The 25,083-nt window shown below is 36.1% G+C and overlaps 1 protein-coding gene across 1 annotated transcript in view; it reads right to left on the reverse strand.

Moving 5' to 3' along the window:
• Nucleotides 1-4,040: 4,040 nt before the first annotated feature.
• RNF111 (ring finger protein 111) overlaps nucleotides 4,041-25,083 on the reverse strand; it is a 101,879-nt gene continuing 80,836 nt past the window's right edge. The window contains exons 7-14 of the mRNA XM_081099073.1: nucleotides 22,034-22,292; nucleotides 16,375-16,723; nucleotides 14,565-14,690; nucleotides 13,403-13,529; nucleotides 10,594-10,686; nucleotides 8,719-8,814; nucleotides 7,550-7,653; nucleotides 4,041-5,736 (exon numbers count right to left, since the gene is read on the reverse strand). Coding sequence (XP_080955199.1) covers nucleotides 5,619-5,736; nucleotides 7,550-7,653; nucleotides 8,719-8,814; nucleotides 10,594-10,686; nucleotides 13,403-13,529; nucleotides 14,565-14,690; nucleotides 16,375-16,723; nucleotides 22,034-22,292 — 1,272 coding nt within the window. The 3' untranslated portion in view covers nucleotides 4,041-5,618. The remainder of the gene's footprint in view (nucleotides 5,737-7,549; nucleotides 7,654-8,718; nucleotides 8,815-10,593; nucleotides 10,687-13,402; nucleotides 13,530-14,564; nucleotides 14,691-16,374; nucleotides 16,724-22,033; nucleotides 22,293-25,083) is intronic.

Below are 25,083 nucleotides of genomic sequence, written 5' to 3' on the forward strand. Positions count from 1 at the left end.
CATGGTGCAGTCAAGCTGACACAAAATTAACCATTACAATAATCATCTATCAAGAACACCACAGAAAGAATTTCTAAATTATACAAAGATATTGTAGTCAAAGGACCAGAAACCCTAGCCATCTCCATCCCGTAAGTTTTTCTCAAATATCAGCATAGGAAAGCGATTCCTCTGATGATTATACTTAAGAACAGAGACCATTTTGCACATATGGCTTCTCCAATTCTAGACTTTGTTTTAGGGGTGGGGGACTAAATACATTCAGGAAGCTTGTACTAGGAATTCTAACAAAGCAATGGGGCTTTGCTGTGATCGATTAAGCATGGCCACAATATTTTGCTACCGCTTCTATTAACAGGTATAGTCTATCTCCCCTCCCCTTGAATCTGGGCTAGCCGCATTACTCACTTTGACCAACAGAAGGTGATAAAATGATACTGTGCCTGTTCCAGGCCTGGCAGTTTCTTCTTTCTTAGAGCTCTGAGCCAGCATGTAAACAGGTCTACCAAGCTATCCCTCAGAGGTCACACTGAGAGAAATGCCCAGTGAGTTTTCAGTTGCCCCAGCCACCACAGCGGAAGCATCAGACATCTAAAGGGGGCCATAGTGGAAATTCTACCCCAGTGGAGCACCCGGCTGAATGCAGCCACATGAACACGTCATACCACACTGAGAGATGAGCTACTCCTGCCCTATCCAAGTTGTACAACTACCAGCAAATGTTGTGTTTTAAGTCACTAAGATTTGGGGTGGTTTGTTACAGGAAAGAGATGCACTTATTTGGGGCATCCGCAATCTTTGCACCAAGTAAGCCTTTTTGTTTGCTGGAATAGTCTTTGGTAGGATTTTGGCCACATAAGTCCAGGTGTCTATAGACTAGGTCTTGACATAGGAGATAAGAGTTATTAACTGTGATGTTTTGTTTTAAACGCAGTCATGTGGTCATTGACAGCCCACATACATGAAGGTGGAGATAAAATTCCTAGTGCCTAGTGATATGGTAGCTGTCATACCATCATAGCACAAAGGTTGCAAAAGTCAGCAAAGCTGAGGGTGAGATGGCCAACAACTTTAACCTGGGTGTGGATGAGGATGACTTTGAGAAGATCCTTAAAGGTGGTTCCTGAGGAACTGACTAATGAGTTGTGGGAAATGAAACAGCAACACATAGCTGAAGAAGAGGCAAGGAAAAAGAAAACCAGAAGAAAAAGAAGCCACCTCCCTCCCAAGAAAATTCAGTGAAGGGTATAGCAGAAGCTTTTGCAGACCTCAGAAAGCTCATTAAAAAGTGTGAAAATATGTCTCTCCCTTCCTCTCTGAAATCAACAAAAATATATTTTAAAAAGCATTTTAAAAAGTGTGAAAACATGGACCCCAACATTGAAAGGTTTTCATTAATAGAGGAATGTTCATGGTTCATATCTGCCTACAAGCAAATCTATGAAGATGACGTTAATTTATTATTGGAAAAACATATATTTTAAAATTATATGTTTATTGATTTCAGAGAGGAAGGGAGAGGGGGAGAGAGAGAAAGAAACATCAATGATGAGAGAGAATCATTGATCGGTTGCCTCCTGCAAGGCCCACACTGGGGATCAAGCCCACAACCTGGGCATGTACTCTTGACTGGAATCGAACTGTGACCTCCTAGTTCAGGGGTCCTCAAACTTTTTAAACAGGGGGCCAGTTCACTGTCCCTCAGACCGTTGGAGGGCCAGACTATAGTTTTAAAAAAAAACTATGAACAAATTCCTATGCACACTGCACATATCTTATTTTGAAGTAAAAAAACAAAACGGGAACAAATACAATATTTGTATTTGCATGTGGCCCGCGGGCCGTAGTTTGAGGACCCCTGTCCTAGTTCATACCATAGGCCAATGCTCAACTACTGAGCCACACCAACTGAGCTGCCTAACACAATTAGGAGAGAATGAAAAATTCTAGTTGTTAGTTTCTCCATAAAATTTTCTTTAGGTCAGAGAGAATAAATGGTTTCCTCTCCTGCACCAATTCTGATCCACTAGCAGTAGCTGCCTAACACACAGCACTGGATGGTTCTGGTGGGTGATGCTCTTGCTGTGACTGCAAGGCAAGGGAAGAAAGCACATGTGCTGGGATTCTTCTGACCCTCTGGTAGAAGAAAAACTCCAACTCATCAGAGAAGGGCTGAAGAGGATTGTTCCTGCTTTTCTAGCTGCTTGTATATAAGAGAAAGATTAGCACAAACCCTGATCTACAGTTCAGTACCTTGCTAGGCTATAATTTGTAACCAAAGGCAAGGGTATTTGGGTGGTGAGGTGAGAGAGTTGGAGCAAGCATTGAGTGAACTTATTTTCATAAGTATGCACTATATGCTCTTCATACTCACTATCTCATTTAATTCTAATAACCTAACTTCTGTTTTATAAAAATTAAAACATGAGGCTCAGAAAGCTTCAGTTGTTCAAAACCGCACAATTCAAAGCCCAAGTAAGTCTGACACTAAAGCCTCCCAAAATCATTTGTGTGGCCTATGACAGGATACACAGGAGGAGACTGTTCCTACTAGGCCCAACCACAAAACTGGTAACATTTAACTTTCTCAGTAAGAATTATTTGTTTTGTTTGCCGAAACCGGTTTGGCTCAGTGGATAGAGCGTCGGCTTGCGGACTGAGAGGTCCCGGGTTCGATTCCGGTCAAGGGCATGTGCCTGGGTTGCGGGCACATCCCCAGTGGGAGATGTGCAGGAGGCAGCTGATCGATGTTTCTAAGTCTCTATCTCTCTCCCTTCCTCTCTGTAAAAAATAAAAAAAATAAAAAAAAGAATTATTTGTTTTGGGTATAAGTCTTAATTGAAGAAAATTACCGAAATCTATAACTCAAAGGATATTTTGATCTTGATATATCCAATATCTTGACACATATTGGATAAGTCTTGAATAAACAAGAAAATTTACTGTTTCCAGAGGTTTTGTAAGTTAAGTGAAAAATCAGGATGCATTTTCTATGGAATTAAACTATTCCCACTTATGAAACACTAATAATGAAATGTCCACAGAGTTTATATTTTAATTTCAGTGTTACAAATACCATTTTTAAAACAGAGCTAGTTTTCTGTATGTCAAAGCGTTATAGTTCAATTGATGAAGTGTGTTTGCAGCTAAAATAAAGTCACCAGAGTAAGAAAAATGTTTCAAATATCAGTTTATCACTTGCATATTAACAACAATAAAAATAAGGATTTGCTGACAAAAGAATTTTAAAATATTTGGACAACTATCACTGAAATTTTCATTTTGACATAAGATGCAGCAAAATATGTAAAACACCAAAACAAAGCACAAAAAGTTAAAATATTAAAAATTTTCTTCCTTACTTGTTCATTACTAATCACATTTTCCTTTAACTAACTACAGTACCTTATAAGCTCCTGCATTAACAATTCAGGTTTATGCCACAAATACTTGCATTAAATAAATTTTAAAATAATAAGGCTTTATCTAATAAAAATTCAGTAGCAATTATTGAACAGGTCAACAGGTAGTTGTGCATCTAAATCTGATGAAATCTTAAAAAATAGAGAAATCTATCTGCACTTTTTGTGTTTTGGGAACATCAAGAGGAGTCCTTTATGTAGAATTCTCCCCATCTTATCCCTTGGCACAGACCCTGGGTTTTCCAGTGGCAAAGTCCTACATCCACCACAGGCTCCTTGAAGACAGGCTACTTGCTCTTTTTCCCAATAAGATGGCAGACATGAACCACTCTTTCATTCTCTGGCCTCCCCGAGCCCCTGCCCTCCATCCTTCTACATCTGCAGCTTAATCAAGTATTTTTAAAAATATTATTTTATATCCAAATTTCTTTACCACAGTCCATCTTCCATCTCTACACACACCATGTTGAAGCATGTTTGATATTGACAATTACTACAGTGTAACATTTAATAATACAAAAAAAGACAAATAGCCATAACTAAATGAATACAAACACCAAAAGCAAATTTGTACTTGTCAATTATGCAAATGTCAACTTCAGAGAGATCACTATTTTTGAATTCCAAGATGTTTAATGTAAACTGTTTTACAAAAACTAATTATAAAACACAAAGACAATAGAAATATAAGTTATTTATTAATCAATCCACTTACAAAGCAGGTGGCTTAATGCAAGCTTATTGACATCTTCACATATGATCCATGGGAACATGTCTTCCACATATAGACAGTGGTGTTACTGACTGATGCATTTGCAATCTGGGACATATTAAGCATATTTAAACAAATAAAATTAGGCTATCCTGTATATGAAAGCATCTTGATAATATGCATCTTGAAGTGGATTAAAACTTTCTCCAAAGGAGAAATGTTAGTATGTTAACTTAACTTTATATTCTATATTATGCAGTAAATCTTAACTATTGAAATTAAAAATTTTAAATCAGTGATCGACTCTTGGTTAATGTATGAAGTGGGAGTCTAAAATCAGAGCAACAGTAGGTTGACAGTATAATTTGTGCCTCACAGTATCTGCAGATTTACTGTTTTCAAGTTTAAAGAGAAATAAAACAAGAGACATGTAGATTCAGCTAACTTTATTTATCTTTAAACTAATAAAAATCCCTTAAAAGTGATCCTGGGACCTTTAGTATGAATGCATAGATAACTGCTAATGACTGCAATTCTAAATCCTGACTGAATGTGTGTACAAAATCAGTGTAAGCAGATATCTTTACTACACGTGCTTAGCAGAAGACTAAACAAATTCTACATGTCTTCTTCAATTTCCCCAAAATTTTGTTAAATCTGCAAGTATGTACAATCCAGCTAATTGAAATTAATATTTAGTGTTTATCAGAGCTGTTTCACAGCAGCAAAAACTGAACCAGGGAAATAAAGTTTTAAACGTAGTAGGAAAAAGATAAATATAATCAGAACAGCAGTTTAAATGTATAATATCAATATCAACTCTCTGCATTGTGTTGAAAGGAAAAGGATACACCAAGAAAATTTCTATTGATCACTGGTGATGTGAATACCACCTGCATCTGATTGAATATGGTTTGTATTCTGTTCCCAGTATTAAGGATGGTATTTAACTCAGAACTCCATATTGTAAATATACAGCAGCCATTTTGTCCTAATTAAGGAATGTCTTAATACACAATATTATCATTTTTCTAGAGGATCTTTATACATCAAACTAAAGTACATGATTGATTAAATTAAAGGTTAGTAATGGATCAAAAAAATTCATAATTCTTAAGACCTGATACTATGTAAAAAACAAAAAGACCACAAAATTCTACTTACTAAAGCAGCTAATCTTGCCTGCAAGTTTAGGGTCACAAGCCCATAATATGTGCAAAGAAATGCAATACAAGGAACCATGCAAAAATACAGTAAAATGATACAGAAAAAATGTCAAATCTAGAAAAAAAGTTTTTATAAATACATCAAAATCAACTGTATACATAAACTGTAGGTCTAGCATTAGTTGTACCATATAGCAGAGCCAGCACTCTAAGTTCAAGGCTTCCAAATCTGCGCAGGTAAGTCATGCCATCTTTGGTTGAACTGCAGTACCGGGAGGATGGGAATGAGAGGGAGGGCAAGAGTTCTGAAACATGGTGTCAACTTTCACTTGGCAGCTGGGCTTCAATGTCCACTCTGCATATGGGGCACTTCTTATTGGTAATCAACCACTGGTCAACACACACTTGGTGGAAAAGGTGCATACAGGGAAGGCGTCTATTATAGGCAAACAAAACAAAAAGCAAAATTAATTTTATGACAACTGCATGTGGCATTTCCTTTTAAACAAATGATACGTGTAATTGTAATGTTTTTAAGTTATTAGACATCTTCCTCTTCCATTCAAAACAATAAAACACCTCTCTAATAAGTTACACCTATATTAAATTAACACTCTAAGTAATACAGTGTATAAATGAACAAGATAATTGCACAGCAATGAAACCAAATCATGTAATATCTCAATAATTTTAAGAACAATTACACTGGCAATTAATGCTATTTTTGTTTCTATATGTGAGCCGCCAATACACTGAAGTTGCCAGTTCCTTCTTTGTTATGTAATCATTACAAAATCATTACATTATTGAAGTGAATTAAATATATATAATTTAATTCTCTCTCAAAAACATCAGAATTCATATTATAAATATTTAGCAGCCATGTCATACTAATTAAGGGATTTAATATCAATATTATTTTCTATCTAGAGGATCTTTACATATTAAACTTAAGTACATGATTGATTAAAGGTTAATATATTGTTTACAACATAACTGTTGCATTAACTGTTACAATTACTTAATACTATGCTACTTTTATAAAAGTAGGTTAAAAGGAGATGTTTACTTAAGTACACTACACTAAGTTATCAATTAGAAATTGAGAAATAAAAAAAAAAACCTAGGAAATCAGGGTAACATTAAATCTAAGTGTAACAGTGGGATATAAGTTACTGACTTAAGTACCCATTCCTACTTCCATCTACTGTTAAGAGTTGTCATACATTTTCAGACTTCCTAATAGTTTGCAAAAATAGTAGCTAAAAAGAAGTGTTGCAATTACTCATTATTGACAATATTGTCAATAATGTAAAAACTATCTTCCATATTTATAAATCTTCATTGGAAATACAATGTTCAAAAAAACCTTATATGTGATATAAAAGACAATTGTTTATATTTGTCTCTCGGCCAATTGAAAAAATATGACAAAATTATCCTTATAAATTAGGGCAACAAAATTACCATATGGTTCTGTTACATATATATAGAACCTTTATATATGGGATTATGTTACATTAGAAAAAAAGAACTAGGAACAAAACAATTACTTAAGAGATTATAAGAAAATGCCTAAAATTAATATTGAGTTAATATAATAACATTTTCTAAATCACAGAGTTGCAAGAAGAGAGTAGTCCTACAAGTTAAGAGGAAATTTTAAGATAAAATTCATTTATAAAAGATGCTATAGCCCAACTGGTGTTGAGCGTCCACCTATGAACCAGGAGGTTACAGTTCAATTCCTGTTCAGGGCACAGGCCCAGCTTGTGGGCTCGATTCCCATTGTGGGGTGTGCAAGAGGCAGCCAATCAATAATTCTTTCTCATCATTGATGTTTCTCTCTTCCTCTCCCTTCCTTTCTGAAATCAATAAAAATATATATTTTTAAAGATGCTGTAAAATAAATTGTATGGAGCTAAACTGGATCTCCCCCGTCTCAGCCTCAAAAGCGTCTCAAATTCTCCTTTCCCCAAGATTTGTAGAAGACAATTTTGACCACAAAATTTCAATGGCCGACTCATGGTGTGGCCCAAAAATAGGCAGTATATTTCCCATCCCTTTATTGGCAAGATGGAGGCTTTAATCTTTTTACTCTTTCACTCACTATAAGAAGCCAATTCTATATGTCAGAGATTAGTAACAGGGTATGCCAGGAATAATCTTTTAGTTTCTAGTCTACTTTTAAATAAATATAATCTCATAGAGTTTTGACAACAGATTTTAGATAATTAGCATCTAGTTACCTCACATCTTCACCTTCCTCTAAAATAGACAAACAGATAGTACATTTTTCCTCTGTGTCCTCCTCAGTCCCTTCTTCCCCATCTTGTTTGCAGTGCAGTTTCCTCTGTGAGAACCAATCAGTTGTTACCTTGTTAGTAGAGATGACATTATTGAACAACTGAGTAAAGTCTGTGTTTATTTGAAATACAAAATAAAACAAAACCACACATTCACCCACAACTTATTTCCCAGGTTCAACTGTCACGAATTAATGGATGACTTAAGTGACTATCACCAACTAAATGTTTCATTATGACCCTTAAATAATCAATCAGCAGCAAAATCAAAGTTAACAGAAATTCATTAGTTCGAAATCTATTATTTTTAATCCACAAAAAGGATGATACACAATATAAACTCTCACTGTCCTATCATGAGCATAGCTAAATAAACTTTATTTTACTAATGAATGTTTCAAAAAAAACATTCAAGTTAATTAATGCTAATTATAGTACTTAGCTTAGACAGTTGAAAGGACTTAAATTTAATGCTAATACCCCATTAATACACTTAGAAAACAGATAAAAACTACAAAGAATAATTTTCACAATTTATTATTCTCTGTACAGCACAGAACATTGTTTGTTGAAAGAAACTTATTTAACATGTCTATTTCACAACTTCTTGATATACTACTACATAAGAAATTGGGGATAGAATATTAGAAATGTACATTAACTAAATGTCCATCAAAATAAGTGGCTGGTTAAATTACGGAATTCTGTATATGCTATTAAATAAAGAATATGGGTGATCTGTGAATGAAGATACAGAATGAAAAGAGAATGTGCCAAACTATGTGCACAGCAACCTCTTTGTGTTTTTTTTTTCAAAGTGTAAGAAAAATAAATACATATGCACATTATTATAAATGTATAAAAATATTTGAAAGATTACCTAAAAATCCTTAACCATTATTTTTCTTCTGAGAAGAAAGACTGGTAACAGTCACCAGGGCAATAAACTTCAGGGTATATATTTTTTTATACTTTGAATATTTTTAAGTATATGTATTTTTGTTTTAATAATAAATAATGTATTTGTTATAATGCACAAACTAAAAAAAAGGTCCATATTAAATTTATCCATTTTAATAACAATGTAGATGTTTTACAGAGTAAATTCTTACCTTTTTGTATTTATGTGGATATGTACATCTTTCAATTGTTCCCTGGGATGCTCCACGATTGACATTTCCTAATCTTTCTTCCAAATGAATCAGTTCCTGAAGGTGAAGAATAATTAGAATTAAAAACCAGGATGATTATTCCTTAAACAGCACTGTCAATATTGTAAAAGAAATAAAGTTCCACATTTATAAACCTGCAATACAATGCAAATAGTGTTCAAAAAGCTATTAGTGCCTGAGCAGTGTGGCCCAGTGATTGAGCATCAACACATGAACTAGGTGGTCACGGTTTGATTCCTACACAGGCCACATGCCTGGGTTGTGGGTTCAATCCCCAATAGGGGGCATGCAGGAGGCGGCCAATCAGTGATTCTCTCTAATCAATGATGTTTCTATACCTCTCATCCTTTCCCTTCCTCTCTGACATAAAAATACACATTAAAAAAAAAAGAAGTGGTATGGAAAAATTATTGTTATAGATTAGAGCAACATATTCCCACATAGTATTATGTAAGTCAGTATGTATGCATGTACAGCAGGGGTGGGGAACCTTTTTTCTGCCAAGGGCCATTTGGATATTTATAATATAATTTTCAGGCCATACAAAATTATCAACTTAAAAATTAGCCTGCTATATTTGGTCAAACATTTAATTAACTCACCCCTAATGTCTTGGCAGGGCCTGACCAAATTATTTCGTAGGCCTTATACAGCCTGAGGGCCGGATGTTCCCCACCCCTGATACAGACAATGAAGTCATTGTAGTAAAAGAGGGAAACAAATCAAGCAATTTTCTAAGTCCCACTGACTCTAACTTACAAACTGACATGAAGAAACAAAATAAAACTTTAAACCATATTTAAATGATTTGTTCTTCTGAAAAATCAAACAAGGAGATATTTACTTATAAAACTAAATTACTTAGGTTTCTTTTCCTCCCACAATCCTATATAATGAAGAGGTAATATGCAAATTAACCCTCACTCCCTCACAAGGGCTGCCTATGACCAGGCCAGCAGGGGGATTAGTGAGGGATGACCAAATGACTGAACAAGCAGGCTGTGTGGGGCGACTAGGCCAGCAGGGGGAGGAGGGGGGCAGTTGGGGGCGACCAGGCCAGCAGGGAGGGGGCAGTTGGGGGTGACCAGGAGGGCATGGGGGGGCAGTTAGGGGCAACCAAGCTGGGGGGGGGGGGGAGTGTTTAACTTTTAGGCCAGGAATTGGGCCTAAACCGGCAGTCAGACATCCCACGAATGGTCCCGGATTGGAGAGGGTGCAGGCTAGGCTGAGGGGAACCCCTCACCCATGCATCAGGCCTCTAGTATTTTTATAAAAATTAAGCTTAGTCAAAAGCATTAAGCCCCTGCCCCCAACATTTCATAGTATGGTTCTTTGTCTGATATTTATGATTTTGTACATTTCTATATTTCTTTATATTAGGTTATTTTCATTTACTCTTCTTTAAATGCTTGGGTAATTTTGGTTTTGTTTTGTTAATCCTCCCTGGAGGATATTTTCCCATTGATTTTTAGAGAGAGTGGAAGAGAAAGGGAATGACAGAGAGAAACATCGATGTGAGAGAAACACATCGATTGGTTGCCTCCTGCACACGCCCTGATCAGGGCTTGGGCCGACGCTCTATCCACTGAGCCAAACTGGCTAGGGCTCCTTGGGTAATTTTTGAACTAAGATTAATACTGTTTATAAACCACAGTCCCTAGAAGAAATATCAGAAATTCAGACATTTTACCGACTTCTGCCTTATTGTCCAGTCACAGAGGCAATCCTATACAATTGTGAATACTAATAACACATATATTTTCTACCTACATTAATGATTCTGTGGCAAATAAATTCATTAATTTTATTACATACCTCAAAATTGCCCCTGAAAGGACCTCTAAATGACGTTCCATCCAATCCTGATGAAATGTAACGGATGTGAGGGTAGCCTGCCATGTCAGGAACCTATTTTAACAGAGGAGATAAGTTAAACCAATTAAGCACAGGCTAGAGTTCTACTGTTAACATTGAATAATTCAGACACTCAATTCTCTCCATTCACCTACTCACAAAATTCAACTTTAGTAAGTCTATATAATTCCAACTAAGCATTCTATAACAGGGTTAGGTTCCTCTTCAAATATAATCTTGTATATAAAAGCTCTTAAAATGTAATTAGATGAAAAAGAAGAAACAGCTGTCCCAAGAAATAACAGCTTTCTTATATTTGACTAGAGGCCCGATGCACAAAGATTCGTGCAAGAATAGGCCTTCCTTCCCCTGGCTGCTGGCACCAGCTTCCCTCCAGCACCCAGGACCCGGGCCTTCGCTCTGGCCACCACCTTCCACCTTTGCTCTGGCCCTGCTGCCATCCTGTAGCTTCTGACATGCCCCACCTCCCCTCTCATAGCAGGTGTCCCACGTGGCCTTGGCCGCTCCGCACCTGCGTGCACTGTCCAGAGGCCTGGAACAGCCGGGGCAAGGTGGAACGCCTGCGTCGTCATCATGGCGATGACGCAAGTGTCCTGGCCTGGCCACCACCATCTTTGTCACATCAATTTGCATATTCCCTCCTTATTTGCAGTGGATGCTGCCATCTTTGTCGCTGAGTGTCAATTCTATGTCACTTTGTCTATGTTAATTTGCATATTTCATCTTTATTACATAGGACCCTTTGTGCAAAATGAATCCTAAGTATAAAACACCCAAACTTAAGACTGATAGTAGCCTAAACATAGAGTAAAATTTGCATAAGATTTTATCAGTTTCCAAGAACTTTATTAAACAGTATTAAGGAACAAAAATGCAGAAAAATTTCAAACAAATCTTTATTTCCCGTCCTCTAAAGCAGTGGTCGGCAAACTGTGGCCCCTTGAGTGTGGCTCTTCCACAAAATACCACATGCGGGCGCGCATGTACAGTGTGATTGAGGCTTTTGCATATGAAAGGCTTGGCCCTTTGCAATCTGAAAATTACCTAACAAACTGCAGCTGGGTCGGAGAGACCCAGAACATCCAAAAGAAGGCCCAAGGCCCCACAGCAGCTTGCATTGCTTCACAGCTGGGCCTCATCTGGGCACCTCCAAACCCCAAATAATGAAGAGGAATCTGCAGATCTCTCCATAGCTCCTGCTGGGTAGCCTCAGGCAGAGGCCAAATTAGCACCTCCTTATAAATCCAAGAGCCAGTGTACCCAGTGGTCAGAGTGGGACCATCCAGATTACAACTCCTCAGATCCATAAGGGACACACTGAGGGGGCAGACTCAGTGAGCACCAAAGCCCCACTGAAGCAAGTCTTGCCCAGAAGGGTGTCTTCAGCACAGAAGTTCTCCCACTGTAGACACAGCTGATTCTCACAGCCAAGTGGCCTGGAGGTCAATTCCTCCCAGTGATAACTACAACAATCAAGGCTTAACTACAACAAGACTGTGCACCAAGAGTGTCCACCTCAGGTAATTGGGGAGGCTGAGCCACTGGACCCTAGAGGACACCTAGTACAGAAAGCCACTCTATCAACACAGGGAAGCATAAAAAATGCAGAGACAAAGAAACAGGTCACAAATGACAGAAACGGAGGAAAGCAAACTACTGGATATAGAGTTCAAAACAACACTTATAAGGTTTTTCAAGAATTTTCTAGAAACCACCGATAAATTTAGTGAGACCCTCAAGAAATCTAGTGAGACCCTCGAGGTTATGAAAAAGGACCAACTAGAAATTAAGCGTACACTACTGAAATGAAGAATATTGTACAGAGTTCCAACAGCAGACTAGAGGATCCCAAGAATCAAGTCAAAGATTTGAAATACAAAGAAGCAAAAAACACCAAACCTGAAAAACAAAAAGAAAAAAGAATCCAAAAATACGAAGGTAGTGTAAGGAGCCTCTGGGACAATTTCAAGCGAATCAACATCTGAATTATAGGGGTGCCAGAAGAAGAGAGAGAGCAAGATATTGAAAACCTATTTGAAGAAATAATGACAGAAAACTTCCCCTACCTGGTGAAAGAAATAGACTTACAAGTCCAGGAAGCGCAGAGAACCCCAAACAAAAGGAATCCAAAGAGGACCACACCAAGACACATCATAATTAAAATGCCAAGAGAAAAAGACAAAGAGAATCTTAAAAGCAGCAAGAGAAAAAAAGTCAGTTACCTACAAGGGAGTACCCATACGACTGTCAGCTGATTTCTAAACAGAAACTATGCAGACCGGAATGGAGTAGCAAGAAATATTCAAAGTGATGAATACCAAGAACCTACAACCAAGATTACTTTACCCAGCAAAGCTATCATTCAGAACTGAAGGTCAGAGAAAGAGCTGCACAGATAAGAAAAAGCTAAAGGAGTTCATCACCACCAAACCAGGATTATATGAAATGCTGAAAGGTATCATTTAAGAAGAAGAGGAAGAAGAAGAAAAAGGTAAAGATTGTCATCTTTGAATAAAATAAAAAACGTAGTCATTTTTACATTAAGAAGAGTTCATTTTATAATACAAATACAGATTTTAATGTACCCAATACCTTTTTATAGCAAATTTTCTCTAACAATTCTCAAGTTCTATTAAGACACCCACAACAACTAATACATTAAAACACATCTCCAATAAAATATTTAACTTAGAAAAGAAGGAATACTTTTAGGAGAATATATCAGAATTTTGCAAATTTCCTATTTTACCATTAAAGGAAGTGCTCCTAATTGTAAGTGATGAAGTCGAGGTGGTGCATGGTAATGGGCCAAGTGAGGATGCAATGCTCCAGGTGTGTAAGTAGTTGCAGTCACTCCAGCTTCAATTCCCAGTTCCCTGGCAAAGGATGAGAAGAGTTTAACTTTTAGACATCCTTAGTGTCTTTATTATCAATAAAAATGAGGGAGAAAGTAATTTAAGTTTTAATGTACATAAGTTGAGAAAAAGATAAGTTAGCCCAAAAGATTTAACTCATAATTTCAAATTCATTGCAGAAATTAAAACTCAAAAATTCAATTCTGTGACCATGAGACCCAAAGCAATTTGGACAGTTTCACATCTTACTAAGGAAAGCAATACAGTTGATGCTTGAACAACATTGGTTGGAACTGCATGAATCCACACCCGTCTTGTTCAAGGGTCAACTGTATACTGAATGGTCCCTAAGGTTCCTTCCAAACTAAAAGTCTGATTCTACTTGAGGAGCATACAAAGCAGAGTTCACATTTTTGTTTACATGAAAGTTACAGATGTTACAGTGGCTTTTGTTTGTTGGCATCAAAGATAATCAGAAGAGCAAACACTTCTGTAACTTATAAAGCAAGGGTATACAAAATTTTACAAATAGTAATATTGGTAAAGGCTAAATATACTCTCATTTTATATTTTGCCTCAAAAATCAACTGTGGGTCAAAATCACAACAACTGCCTACAAACAACTGTTTCAGAAAGAAAATTAAAGCAATTCTGCTTTCATTTCTCTAGGAAAAGACCAGAAACCTAGGAGGCTGGATTTCCCTTGTCAACAGCAGGGGTTAAGGGTGATAAAGCAAATTTGAGCACAACGGTAGATAAAAAAGTTGTGAAAAGTAGGATTCACTTATGGAGTTAACTTTGATGATAGAAACCCCTGAAAAACAACAACCAAAAAAGCTCTACTCTTGTTTAACATGGTTCCCTGATCCAGAACTCAAGCTCCTACTCTTTCATCTCCAGGTCTCTTTAACTCACCCATAGTCAGTGCCTCAAAGCTAAGCTGCAATTCAGTTTCTCCACATCATCCTTTTGTATGGCATTCCACTACAAAGCATCTCTTCCAGCAGTTTTACCACAAGATGCTGAGCAGAACTTTAAAATAAACAAGATACTGACCAGGCGGATCTCTCTGGAGCCTGTCGAGGATGTGAGGACATTGTCTGAGGCACATGAATATGATGCCCATGACCATAGTTTGGGTGCATCCTATGTGGATGGGGTGGGGGGCGTTCATGTGCCCGCCTGGAAACACAGAACATAAAAAGACCACTGGAAATAATTGAATAATTGGTTATTTCTTAATGTAGAAAACAATCTGGTATTAATAGTACAAACATCTATAGATTAGTCATAAAATTAACTATAACAATAAATTATAGAAATATAACACAAAATTAATGATTCATAATATATCAAGAAACCCTAGCCCACAAAATTCTTACTGCCCATTTATTATAATGCCTCCAATTCAAATATCATCCAAAGAAAAGGGCAATTTTAACATTATCTGGTATACCTTCTTTACAGTAGATATTTTGAATAGAATAGTAGGAATGGAATAAAAATATAATTTTAAAAATTAAATACCCCAGCAAATGCTGCAGGCACAAAGAGGTTATTTTATGTAAACATATAGGGCAAGAAAATGGAAGCTATTTGTTTGCTTCACTTTTATGTTATAACAACATTCATCCATTTTAATGGATAAAACTTTTAAGAGAAAAACATTTTGACCTTGTTCATTTTTTTAAAACAGATGCCGAGTACATGTTAGCATCATTTGAATTAACATCTGAGAAAGTGTTACTACTCCATTCACACTCTATTCTTCATCCCAGCTTATTATATCTTCTCTTTCTAGCCTTAAGTCAGTCGAACTTACAATTGTAAATGGCCATAAAGTTCTAAGTACTTATTTAAAAAAGTTCCAGGTAGTAATTCTTATTCTAATTCTTATTTTCTATTAGTTTTTAACATGGTTACAGATTTTGAATCTCTAATTATTACAAAAAGTAATTTTCTAAATACTAGATGCTCTGAATGTTAAATTGGCAACTTTCTATATAAAAGGTTACTATATTAGAATGGCAATAGCAGCCAGAGATTCTGGATATAATCTTAAATTATGTAACTAAAGCAAAAAGTTACACAAGTGCTAAGTCATTAGTTAGATCAACAGTTTTGCAAACACATTCTGTAAGGGCCAAGTAGTACATATTGTTGGCTCTTAGGCCACCTGGTCTCTGTCTCAACTACTCAACTTAGTCTTTGCAGTGTGAAAAAAGCCACTGACAATACATAAATGAACAGGTATAGATGTTTTCCTATAAAACTTTATTCACAAAAACAGGTAGGCAGAATTAGACCAACAGAGTTTACTGCGCTGAATTAGAAAATCAGATCCTGAATTTTCAAAAGAAAAAAGTTCAATTATAGTTTTTGCATGTTTGTGGAGTACAATATTTTGATATTTAAATTTGTAAATAAAAACTAAAGAAGGCTATTTTTTCAATACCAGTTGATAATGCTAATACTGTTCTGCCCTCTGGTTGATAATATATAAGTCAAACTATATCTATAATAACATTATATCTTTTTCCCCTGAACCATCAATTCTAACATTTATCTTTACTATGGAATACTGAGGAAACAGGCAAAGAAGGGATTGGTTTGCACAAGTAAATGACCCTGGATACTATCCTGAAAATGGTTTGATTTCATTAGATGACCTGATATAAAATTGTTTTGTCAACCTCTACAACTCAGGATAAGAGGAAGAGTCTAGTTAGTAAAGAATTAATTTTCTTTTAAATTGAGGATTTAATACAGTTCTATCACTTCTACAGGTTTTATAGTTTTAAAGACCAGTGGAGATAGAAGGGAATGCAGTAAAGTGTGATTATCTTTTTAAAAGTATAAAACCTACGTTGGATGCTGCATCATCCTCCTCCTTTGAACTTCCATCCTCTGCATTACTTCATGAGGATGCAGTCTCTGTGCTGGAGGTGCAGTGGCTGGAATATGGTGTGAAATCGGCTGGTGTGAGGGAGGAAGATGTTGAGGGATTGGCGCAGCTGCACTGGCTAAGTGAGTTGGGGGTGGGGGTGCCACTGGGTGAGATGTTGAATGAGAAGACATCTGAGAATGGAAAGCATGTACAGGATGAGGAATAACGTAATCCACTTGAGGTGGAGGCTGCGTCTGAGGAGGAGGGTTTCCATGAGAGTGGGGGCAGGCAGAGGCTTGATGATGAAGTGGTCTTGTTAAAGAAGCATCTGTAAAGAAACACACAGGCACCATGCAGTTGAGCACATATTGCTATTACCCATCCCTACTGGATTTTACAAACGTATTAGCACATACTTAACTTTTTTTTTATTTCTTAAAGTATTACAAAGAGTATTACACATGTCGCCTCCCGCCCACCCCCTTGACATTCCCCCGTCTAGCACATGCTTAATTTTAATGAATACTTTATCAAGTCTGTTCAATTTCGCTCTGCATCCTTTCTTGGAATAATCTTAGATATATTCTCATGTCAATACATATATCTTCACTTCATTCACAGTCTCACAGCATTCTATAATGGGAACGTACCAAGATTTATTGAAGAAATTGCCATTGATAAAAATTAAAAGCTAGCTAAAATTAAAGTCAGAGTAAACCATGGACTGTAGTTAATAATAATGTATCAATATTGTTTAATTAATTTTAACAAATGTACTATAATAATGTATGATATTAGTAATAAGGGAAACTAGATGTGGGGTATATACAAACTCTCTGAGCTACTGTCTCAATTTTTCTGTGAATCTAAAACTGTTCTAAAAAATAAAGTCTAATATTTCTTTAAAAATTGAAAGCAACCCAACCAAATGCTGTAATACACATCTGTGTATGGTCCTCCTATGTTGCTCACTCATATGTGCATGTACATAGTGTATGTGTGCGCACGCGTGCACAGAGACATTATTCATGGACAATTATTGTAGAATAAATTCCTATAAGTATGTCTGAGTCTAAGAGAATAATCTAGATACCAGTTGACAAAATACCCTTCCCAAAAGGTTACAGAAATTAATATTTCCACTAACAGTACATGAGTGGGTCTGATTATCCCTACACTATCAATAAATTTTTAAGATGCCAATCTGAGAAAAATCTTCTATTTATTAACCACTTATATTTCTTCCCAGAAATATCTATTCATATTCTTAGCCTCCTGTTCACCTTTTCTTGTTGATCTGTAAATATTCTTTGTATACATGGAAACTTTCTCATAATAAGGAATAAACATTTTTCTGAATTTTCTTTTGTCAATTATATTTTGCCATTTACAATTTTTTTTTTTTGCTTTTGTTGAGCCAAATGTATGTTATATATTTCTAAATACATAAATCTTCTTTGCTTTAGGATTTACTGGTTATAGAGCACTAGAGAAAGGCAAGACGGCAAAGACATTCTTTAATTGCTGCTCTTCTCTTTCCCCGCCCCATGCCATTTTTCCTGTGTTACATTAACTCTTTGAGTGCCAACCAATATCCTAGGAACTATGCTAAAATTGCCAAGGCATTTTTGCTGATTTCACAGCAGTTTAGGAAAAAATTATGAATCACAAGTAAATGAAGTTACATATTCAATATCTTCCAAAAAATCGTCATCTTCACAGCAAGAATTGACATATTTAGCAATATCATCATCACTAATAAAAGCAGACTTAGAACTGGACACTGCAGTAGGAGCGCGATAGCACGCTCCCGGCACTTTTGGCGAAAGACAGAAAGAGCGCAATCGCGCTCCCCGGCACTCTAGGGGTTAAGAAAATGAAAGAGACAGATTTGCCAGGAACATGCCATGGAAATCAGCCCTTCATACAGATAATTTCCCCCATATCTTTACTCTAAATCTTTGTGTTTCAAAATGACTGGTGAAAGGTCCCTCTGAAGACTGTATTCTAAGAGAGTATACAGCTGTTTGAAGTCTAAAAGTATGCTGGTCTCTCACTCATTCATGGATAATAAAGACCATTATAAACTTATGAACAATAACAAGATACAGAGGCAGAGCTGCCTCAAACAGATTGTCAAACTGCAGCGGGAAGGCTGGAAAGGGTTGGGGGGCAGGAGGGAGTGGGGTAAGAGATCAACTGAAGGACTTGTATGCATGCATATAAGCATAACCAATGGACTTAAGACACTGGGGGGTAGGGGAGGACGGGGGATTGTCAAGGGCGGGGGGAAAAAAAAGGACACATATGTAATACACTTTGTAATACTTTAAGCAATAAAACTTAAAAAAAATAAAAAATAAAAGTATGCTGGTCTCCTCCATGAATTTGAGTTTGAATGTGGAAGATTTTCTCAGTAGTCTGGTATGAAGCTATGGCCATTCTCTAGTTTCATTCCAGAAGAAATTCCTTCAATTCTTCATTCTTTTGATTCAGTCAGCAAGTAACCATGAACACTCATTCAGCTAAATGAAACCTTGCTAGCATGTATTTAAAAGAAACATTCAGTAGCTCAACAGGGTTGTAAGACAAATTTTTAAACTGATTATTTTTTTAAAAGTTATATTTTCAAATTAATGCTTCAGGAAGTCACCAAACTCAGTACTTCTTGATCATAAAAAAAAAGTCACTGTTTTATCATTAACTATCTTTTCTCAATTTTAGAACATTTTTCCAGTTTCATCTCAAAGTTTTCTATTTCCGTAATCATTATGCAAAAAATATTCACAAATATTATAAAATTTTGAAGTTTTGCTTCAGAATGAATTTATTTAAGTTAAACTCTTCAACAATCATTTTATTTTTCAGCTTTATTGAGGTATAATCCTATACAATAAAAGCCTAATATACTAAGTGTCCAGTCGAACGGTCAGCTGTTCAACCAATCAAAGCATAATATGCTAATGATATGCTAAGGCCACTCACTGCTCGCTATGACGGGCTCTGACCATCAGGGGACAGACGCTCCAACTGGTAAGTTAGCTTGCTGCTGGGGTCCAGCTGATCAGAACTGAGTGAGATAGAACGCGCTGGAACCCTCCCTGCAGTCCCTCCCCGGCTGGCCAACCTCCCACGTCTCTCCCCGGCCCCGATCATGCACCGATTGGATCCTCTGGCCTGGCCTGTGCCCTCTCGCAATCCAACCCCTCAGGGGACGTCAGAGAGCTGGTTTCAGCCCAATCCTGCAGGCCAGGCCGAGGGACCCCAAGGTGCAAAAATTCGGGCACCAAGCCTCTAGTTAACAAATACAACTGTATATATTTAAGGTGTACAATATGACTTGGCATACGTATACTTTATGAAATAATTATAACAATAAGGTTAACACATCCAATCACGTCAGATATTACCATCTTTTTCTGTGTGGTGAGAATATAAGCCATCATTATAATCACTATATATCTAAACAAAACAGATTGCTAACCATTGTGGAAAAATACCATCTACAGATTATTTCTCTTCCTTCCCTATTTTATGTGTTCTTGCGAGTTAAAAAAAAAAAAAAAAGTAAGTTACTGATATTCAACTTCCTAAAAGTTCAATATGTCATTTTGACCCAGCAATCTCACTCTTAGGAAGTTATCCTACAGATAGATTAAAAAACTACAAACAATCGCCCTGACTGGTTTGGCTCAGTGGATAGAGCGTTGGCCTGTGGACTGAAGGGTCCTGGGTTCGATTCCAGTCAAGGGCATGTACCTTGGTTGCAGGTACATCCCTGGTAGGGGGTGTGCAGGAGGCAGCTGATTGATGCTTCTCTCTCATCGATGTTTCTAACTCTCTTTCCCTCTCCCTTCCTCTCTGTAAAAAAATCAATAAAATATATTTTTAAAAAACCAAAAAACTACAATCAATTTAAATGTCCATCAACAGAGGAACTGGTAATGGAATATTATAAAGGTATTAAAAACAATGAACTAGATTTTTATGTGCTAAAAAATTTCCGTTTATGGAAAAAATCAAGGCATTATTAAATTTAAAAAACATCAGGAATCCAAAAGCAAGAGGCAAATAATGTTTAATATGATTCCATTTTTTAAATATATATACTTGTATGTTCAAATAAAATTTCTAAAAGGTTTTATAAACAGTTGTTATCTCTATGGTGTTAAGATTAGTAGGATGTGGGGAGAAGGGCTTTTAACTTCTCATTTTATATTATTTTGCAGCTTGAACTTCTTAGGATGTACACGTTATTTTTGTAATAAATCAAGTTGGTCTAAAACATTTATTTCTTCATTAGGACATTAAAAAGGATGAATTCACTATACGTTGCCTCACTATATTATTTAAAGGAGATGGGCAGAAAACCACACATTTTGAGTATTTAATAAAAGATGATCAGTTGAAGATGAATATCAACAAATATTACAAATCTGTATAATTTCATACCAGTGTTCATGTACAGAATCTGTCCATTTGTCAATGCTTTGCAAAAACTGTTTCAAAACCTGTTTTCTAGCTTACATTTTAAATGTTAAGTTGCATTATTGTAAAAATAAATCATGTCACCAGGTTTTACTGTACAAATTCTGGTTTGACTCTAGTTATATGTAGAATACAAACGTAAAAAAATTAGAGGAATGAAAGAAGAAATCTAATGATATATATAACTGAAAATGATCCTTTCCATGTAATCAGAACAAAAGCCTGGTTTATTCCTTGCATAAATTTTCAGTTCTTAAATCAAAGTACTTATTAAATTTCCACGATTACTAGCCTATGATTTAATGAAGTAGTAAATACATGTTACATAGCTTTAGGTTATTTCTTATTTCTGGTATCTCATAGATTTCAATTTCTTTAAAAAAGTCATGTCTGATTCTATTTTAATTGCCTACATTACTGAATATGGAAACCTTTTGTAACTGGTAAAGCTTTTGTCAAGGAATTCTAATGCCTCAGTTAAGTTTCAGAATTCTTTTTTTTTTTTTAAATGTATTTTATTGATTTTTTACAGAGAGGAAGGGAGAGGGATAGAGAGTCAGAAACATCCATGAGAGAGAAACATCAATCAGCTGCCTCCTGTACATCCCCCACTGGGGATGTGCCCGTAACCAAAGTACATGCCCTTGACCAGAACTGAACCCAGGACCTTTCAGTCTACAGGCCGATGCTCTATCCACTGAGCCAAACCGGCTAGGGCATGTTTCAGAATTCTTATTCAAAATTTACTTTCCTGTGTCTAGAAACAACTACTAAACTTCCAAATTTTCCATTAATCTTAGAGGATAAATCTAAGTTCCCTAAAACTTCCTTTTATAGGAATCTAGTATGCCATTAAATGTATTTCAATTTCATAGATATTAAAATGTTAAAATGTAAAATAAAATAAACTTTTTATTTTCCTGACCCTTTTAAACAACATCTGACCTTTTTGCCTTAGAAGACTGTTTTGAGAATGTGCGGTGAAGGGAAGATGAAATGGGAAAAATACACCCCATTTAGTATTTCCTTAGAGCAAGGAAATACTAAAAATCTATAAAGTAAGATGACAGAAAGGTAATTTCATACTGGAATGTAAAAGCTTCCTGTATATGGTGCCCCTAAGGTTTCTGCCTGTTAAATTTATACTTACAAGGAGGTGGCATATAATGTCGACATGATGAGAGTGAGGCTTGTACAGGGGGCTGGGGCTGGGGCTGTGCAACCATGCTTGACCCATAACCATCTAGTGATAATGGCTGGCTCGGGACAGCAGCAGCAGCCTGATGGCCAAAGATTGCAGCTCGGGAAGAAGAAACAGGGCAGCAGGGGTCAAATGCAGATGCTCCGTGAAAACCAGCACTTCCATGACTTCTGATAGCATTGCTGCTCAGGTCCACTGGCAAAGCCTGCTGCATAAAGAGAAATTGTATTTTATCTTTCAAAAGTTTTTTTAAAACATTGTTTCATGTTATGCTATAAAAGTACTTCTAACGTAATCTAGAAAATAGAATCTTTGAATTAAGAATTTGAAAATAATATTTTTAGTGTGAAACCTACTGAACACCAAGAAAATACTGTGTATCTTTGATTGTAAAAACTGTAATTATATACTTAAAATCTATAATCAATTTTTAAAAATCAAGCATAAGACCATGCTACAAGATGAACAAAGTTAATTATTACTTTAAGGTCTATTTCTCTTCCATTATCTAGATCTTAGAAAAAAAGAAAACTTTTCAATCATACTTCCATATTCTCCTTTACCCCAAAATTCTGATTAGTAATTTAGGACTTCTTTGAACAACATGTAATCACATTACTGAAAATATTAAGGTTCTAGGTAAAAATTTGTTCTATTTCTAAACTGTATATAGCACATATTCAACTGAATCTTAAATAGTGCCAACATTACCCAAGATAACAAAGGGCATAAGATTCCTTTTATTAGAAACATGAATTTGGGGAAAGTCCATATACTAAGCTGGAAAATAAACCCAAGAGTCTACCCATCAGTAATTAAGTTCCCTCCTCCCCCCTCCAAAAGCACTGAAAACTCCTATGTAAAACACTTGACCTTCTAATCTAAAGCAGATTACAGAAATAGAATTGCTTATTTGTATTCTTAATTTAAATACAAAATCTTTTGCTTAGTGTTCACCATAGCTGTAATTTTAAAAATGTGATTAAATAATATACTAGTAAAGATTTGGTGTTATATATGGAATTATATATAGGAACTATTCAACACTGGAAGCTGAGGGCTGGAGATAAAGAAAGCTTGGGTAATATAAGAGGCCAAGGCCATTCAAGGAGGAAGAATAGTGGTCTCTGTGCTTTCAGTGGGCTCCAGGCTCAGGGGACACCAGAAACAAAAGGAACTGTGGATGCTTAAAGGGAAGGAAGAAGCTGTGGGAAGGTGAAAAAGAATAGGTCCTTTCTTCCTCTATGTTATGTGTCTACAACTAATTAATGCCTGGCCTCTTTCTTTTGAGTTGGAAAATATAATGTATGCCCTCAAATTGGGTAAATAAGGTTCAAGAATAATACTATGAGGTCATGAGTTTTTATTTATGGTTCAAATCCTTTCACTATTTTCCTATTTAGGCTAAAATTTGGCAAATGCACTGGAGTATCAACATACTATGAAGGTGAGCAAATTTCCTATCTTCTTTCTCCAGTCACTGATTAAGAACACTCCCAGAGAGTGAGTAAAGTAGGGTGAAGGTCCTCCTGGAAGGAACCGAAGGGAAAGTTACAAGTAAAGAATAAATAGAAAGGGGGAAAAACCAACAAAGGGGAAAACCAGTTTTTCACAATTCCAACAGTTCATTCAATTCTATTCTAGAGGGAAGGAAGGATAATCGAGATTGGTACAAAAATGGCAAATATTACTTTACATAGATTATAAGCATAATACTGAACTACTCTTTCAAAAGAGAAAGAAGCCTCACACAAAGGAATAGTAAAGACTATAGAGAGTCAAGTGACTACTGCAACTTCTTTGCTATCAGGCCTAATACTCCCCAATCTTTCTCTGCCTATCCACCAGCTGGCACTCAATCATAAGACTTACACTATCACAAATCCTCAGATCAGTTTATGTCTCTCATTCTTCACTTTCTATTGTGGCCACATAGGTCTCAACTGGAGGTGATCTCATGAGCATGTGCCTAATTAGAGAGTATTCCAAATGTCTATATGAATCTCAATTGTTCATATTTCCAAAACCTCACTCTATTCTCCTTCATATCTGCTGTCACCACTGAATGCCTGATTCTGCTGATTTACCTCAAGTTTTGTATGTAGTCCAAATACATCTACTTAGAGACAGTATAGGTTATATTTATTTTACATTGAACAGAAATGTAAGCGACTCTACCTACAATTGAGTCTGTCAGGTTGAAAGAAAATGTGCCATACACAATTGATCTCTCAAACCAGCTCTATTATTTTATTACTTTAACAACAACATTCTATGAACAAAAGGCCCACCTTTTGGCAGCTCTTGAATGAATGTGGGAGAAGTTGGTAGATTCACTTCTTCACCATTTTCCTACTATAATTATAAACCCCTCTTCAGCCCAAATTTCTAGTAAAAGGAAATTTTGCTTTTAAGTAGGGCATTTCATTCAGTTCACTGAAAAGTTTTCCTTTTGCGTCTTCATTCCCAAGAAGTACACAGGTCTAGATGGTTAGTAGATATTAATACTTAGAACTGTTACCAAAACATCATCTAAAATCTTTTAAATCAAATTTTCCACTAAACATTTTAACATTTCTTCTCGATAACAGCACCTAGTTGTGTTGTGTTTTTTTAAGGGAACACCAATATTTCTTAATTATATTTTAATTTGTCAGATGCAGAAGTGATAACCATCAAAATTTAAAGATGAAACAAGTACTTTAGGAAAGGTCAAGGGATACAAAAAAAAAAAAAAACAACACAAAAAAAACCCAGCTGCTCTAAAGTTTATTTTTTAAATTGAATTTATTGGGGTGACATTTGTTAATAAAATTATATAGGTTTCAGGTGTACAATTCTGTAACACATCATCTGTATACTATATTTTGTCCAATATCCCAAGTCAAGTCTCCTTCCATCACCATTTATCTCCCCTTTACCCTATCTACCTCCCCGCAACCTCCTTTCCCTCTGGTAATCACCATACTGTTGTCTGTGTCTATGAGGTGCTTTTTTCT

The sequence above is a fragment of the Myotis nattereri genome, assembly GCF_964212035.1.
Source record: "Myotis nattereri genome assembly, chromosome: 1".
Taxonomy (NCBI): Eukaryota; Metazoa; Chordata; class Mammalia; order Chiroptera; family Vespertilionidae; genus Myotis; species Myotis nattereri.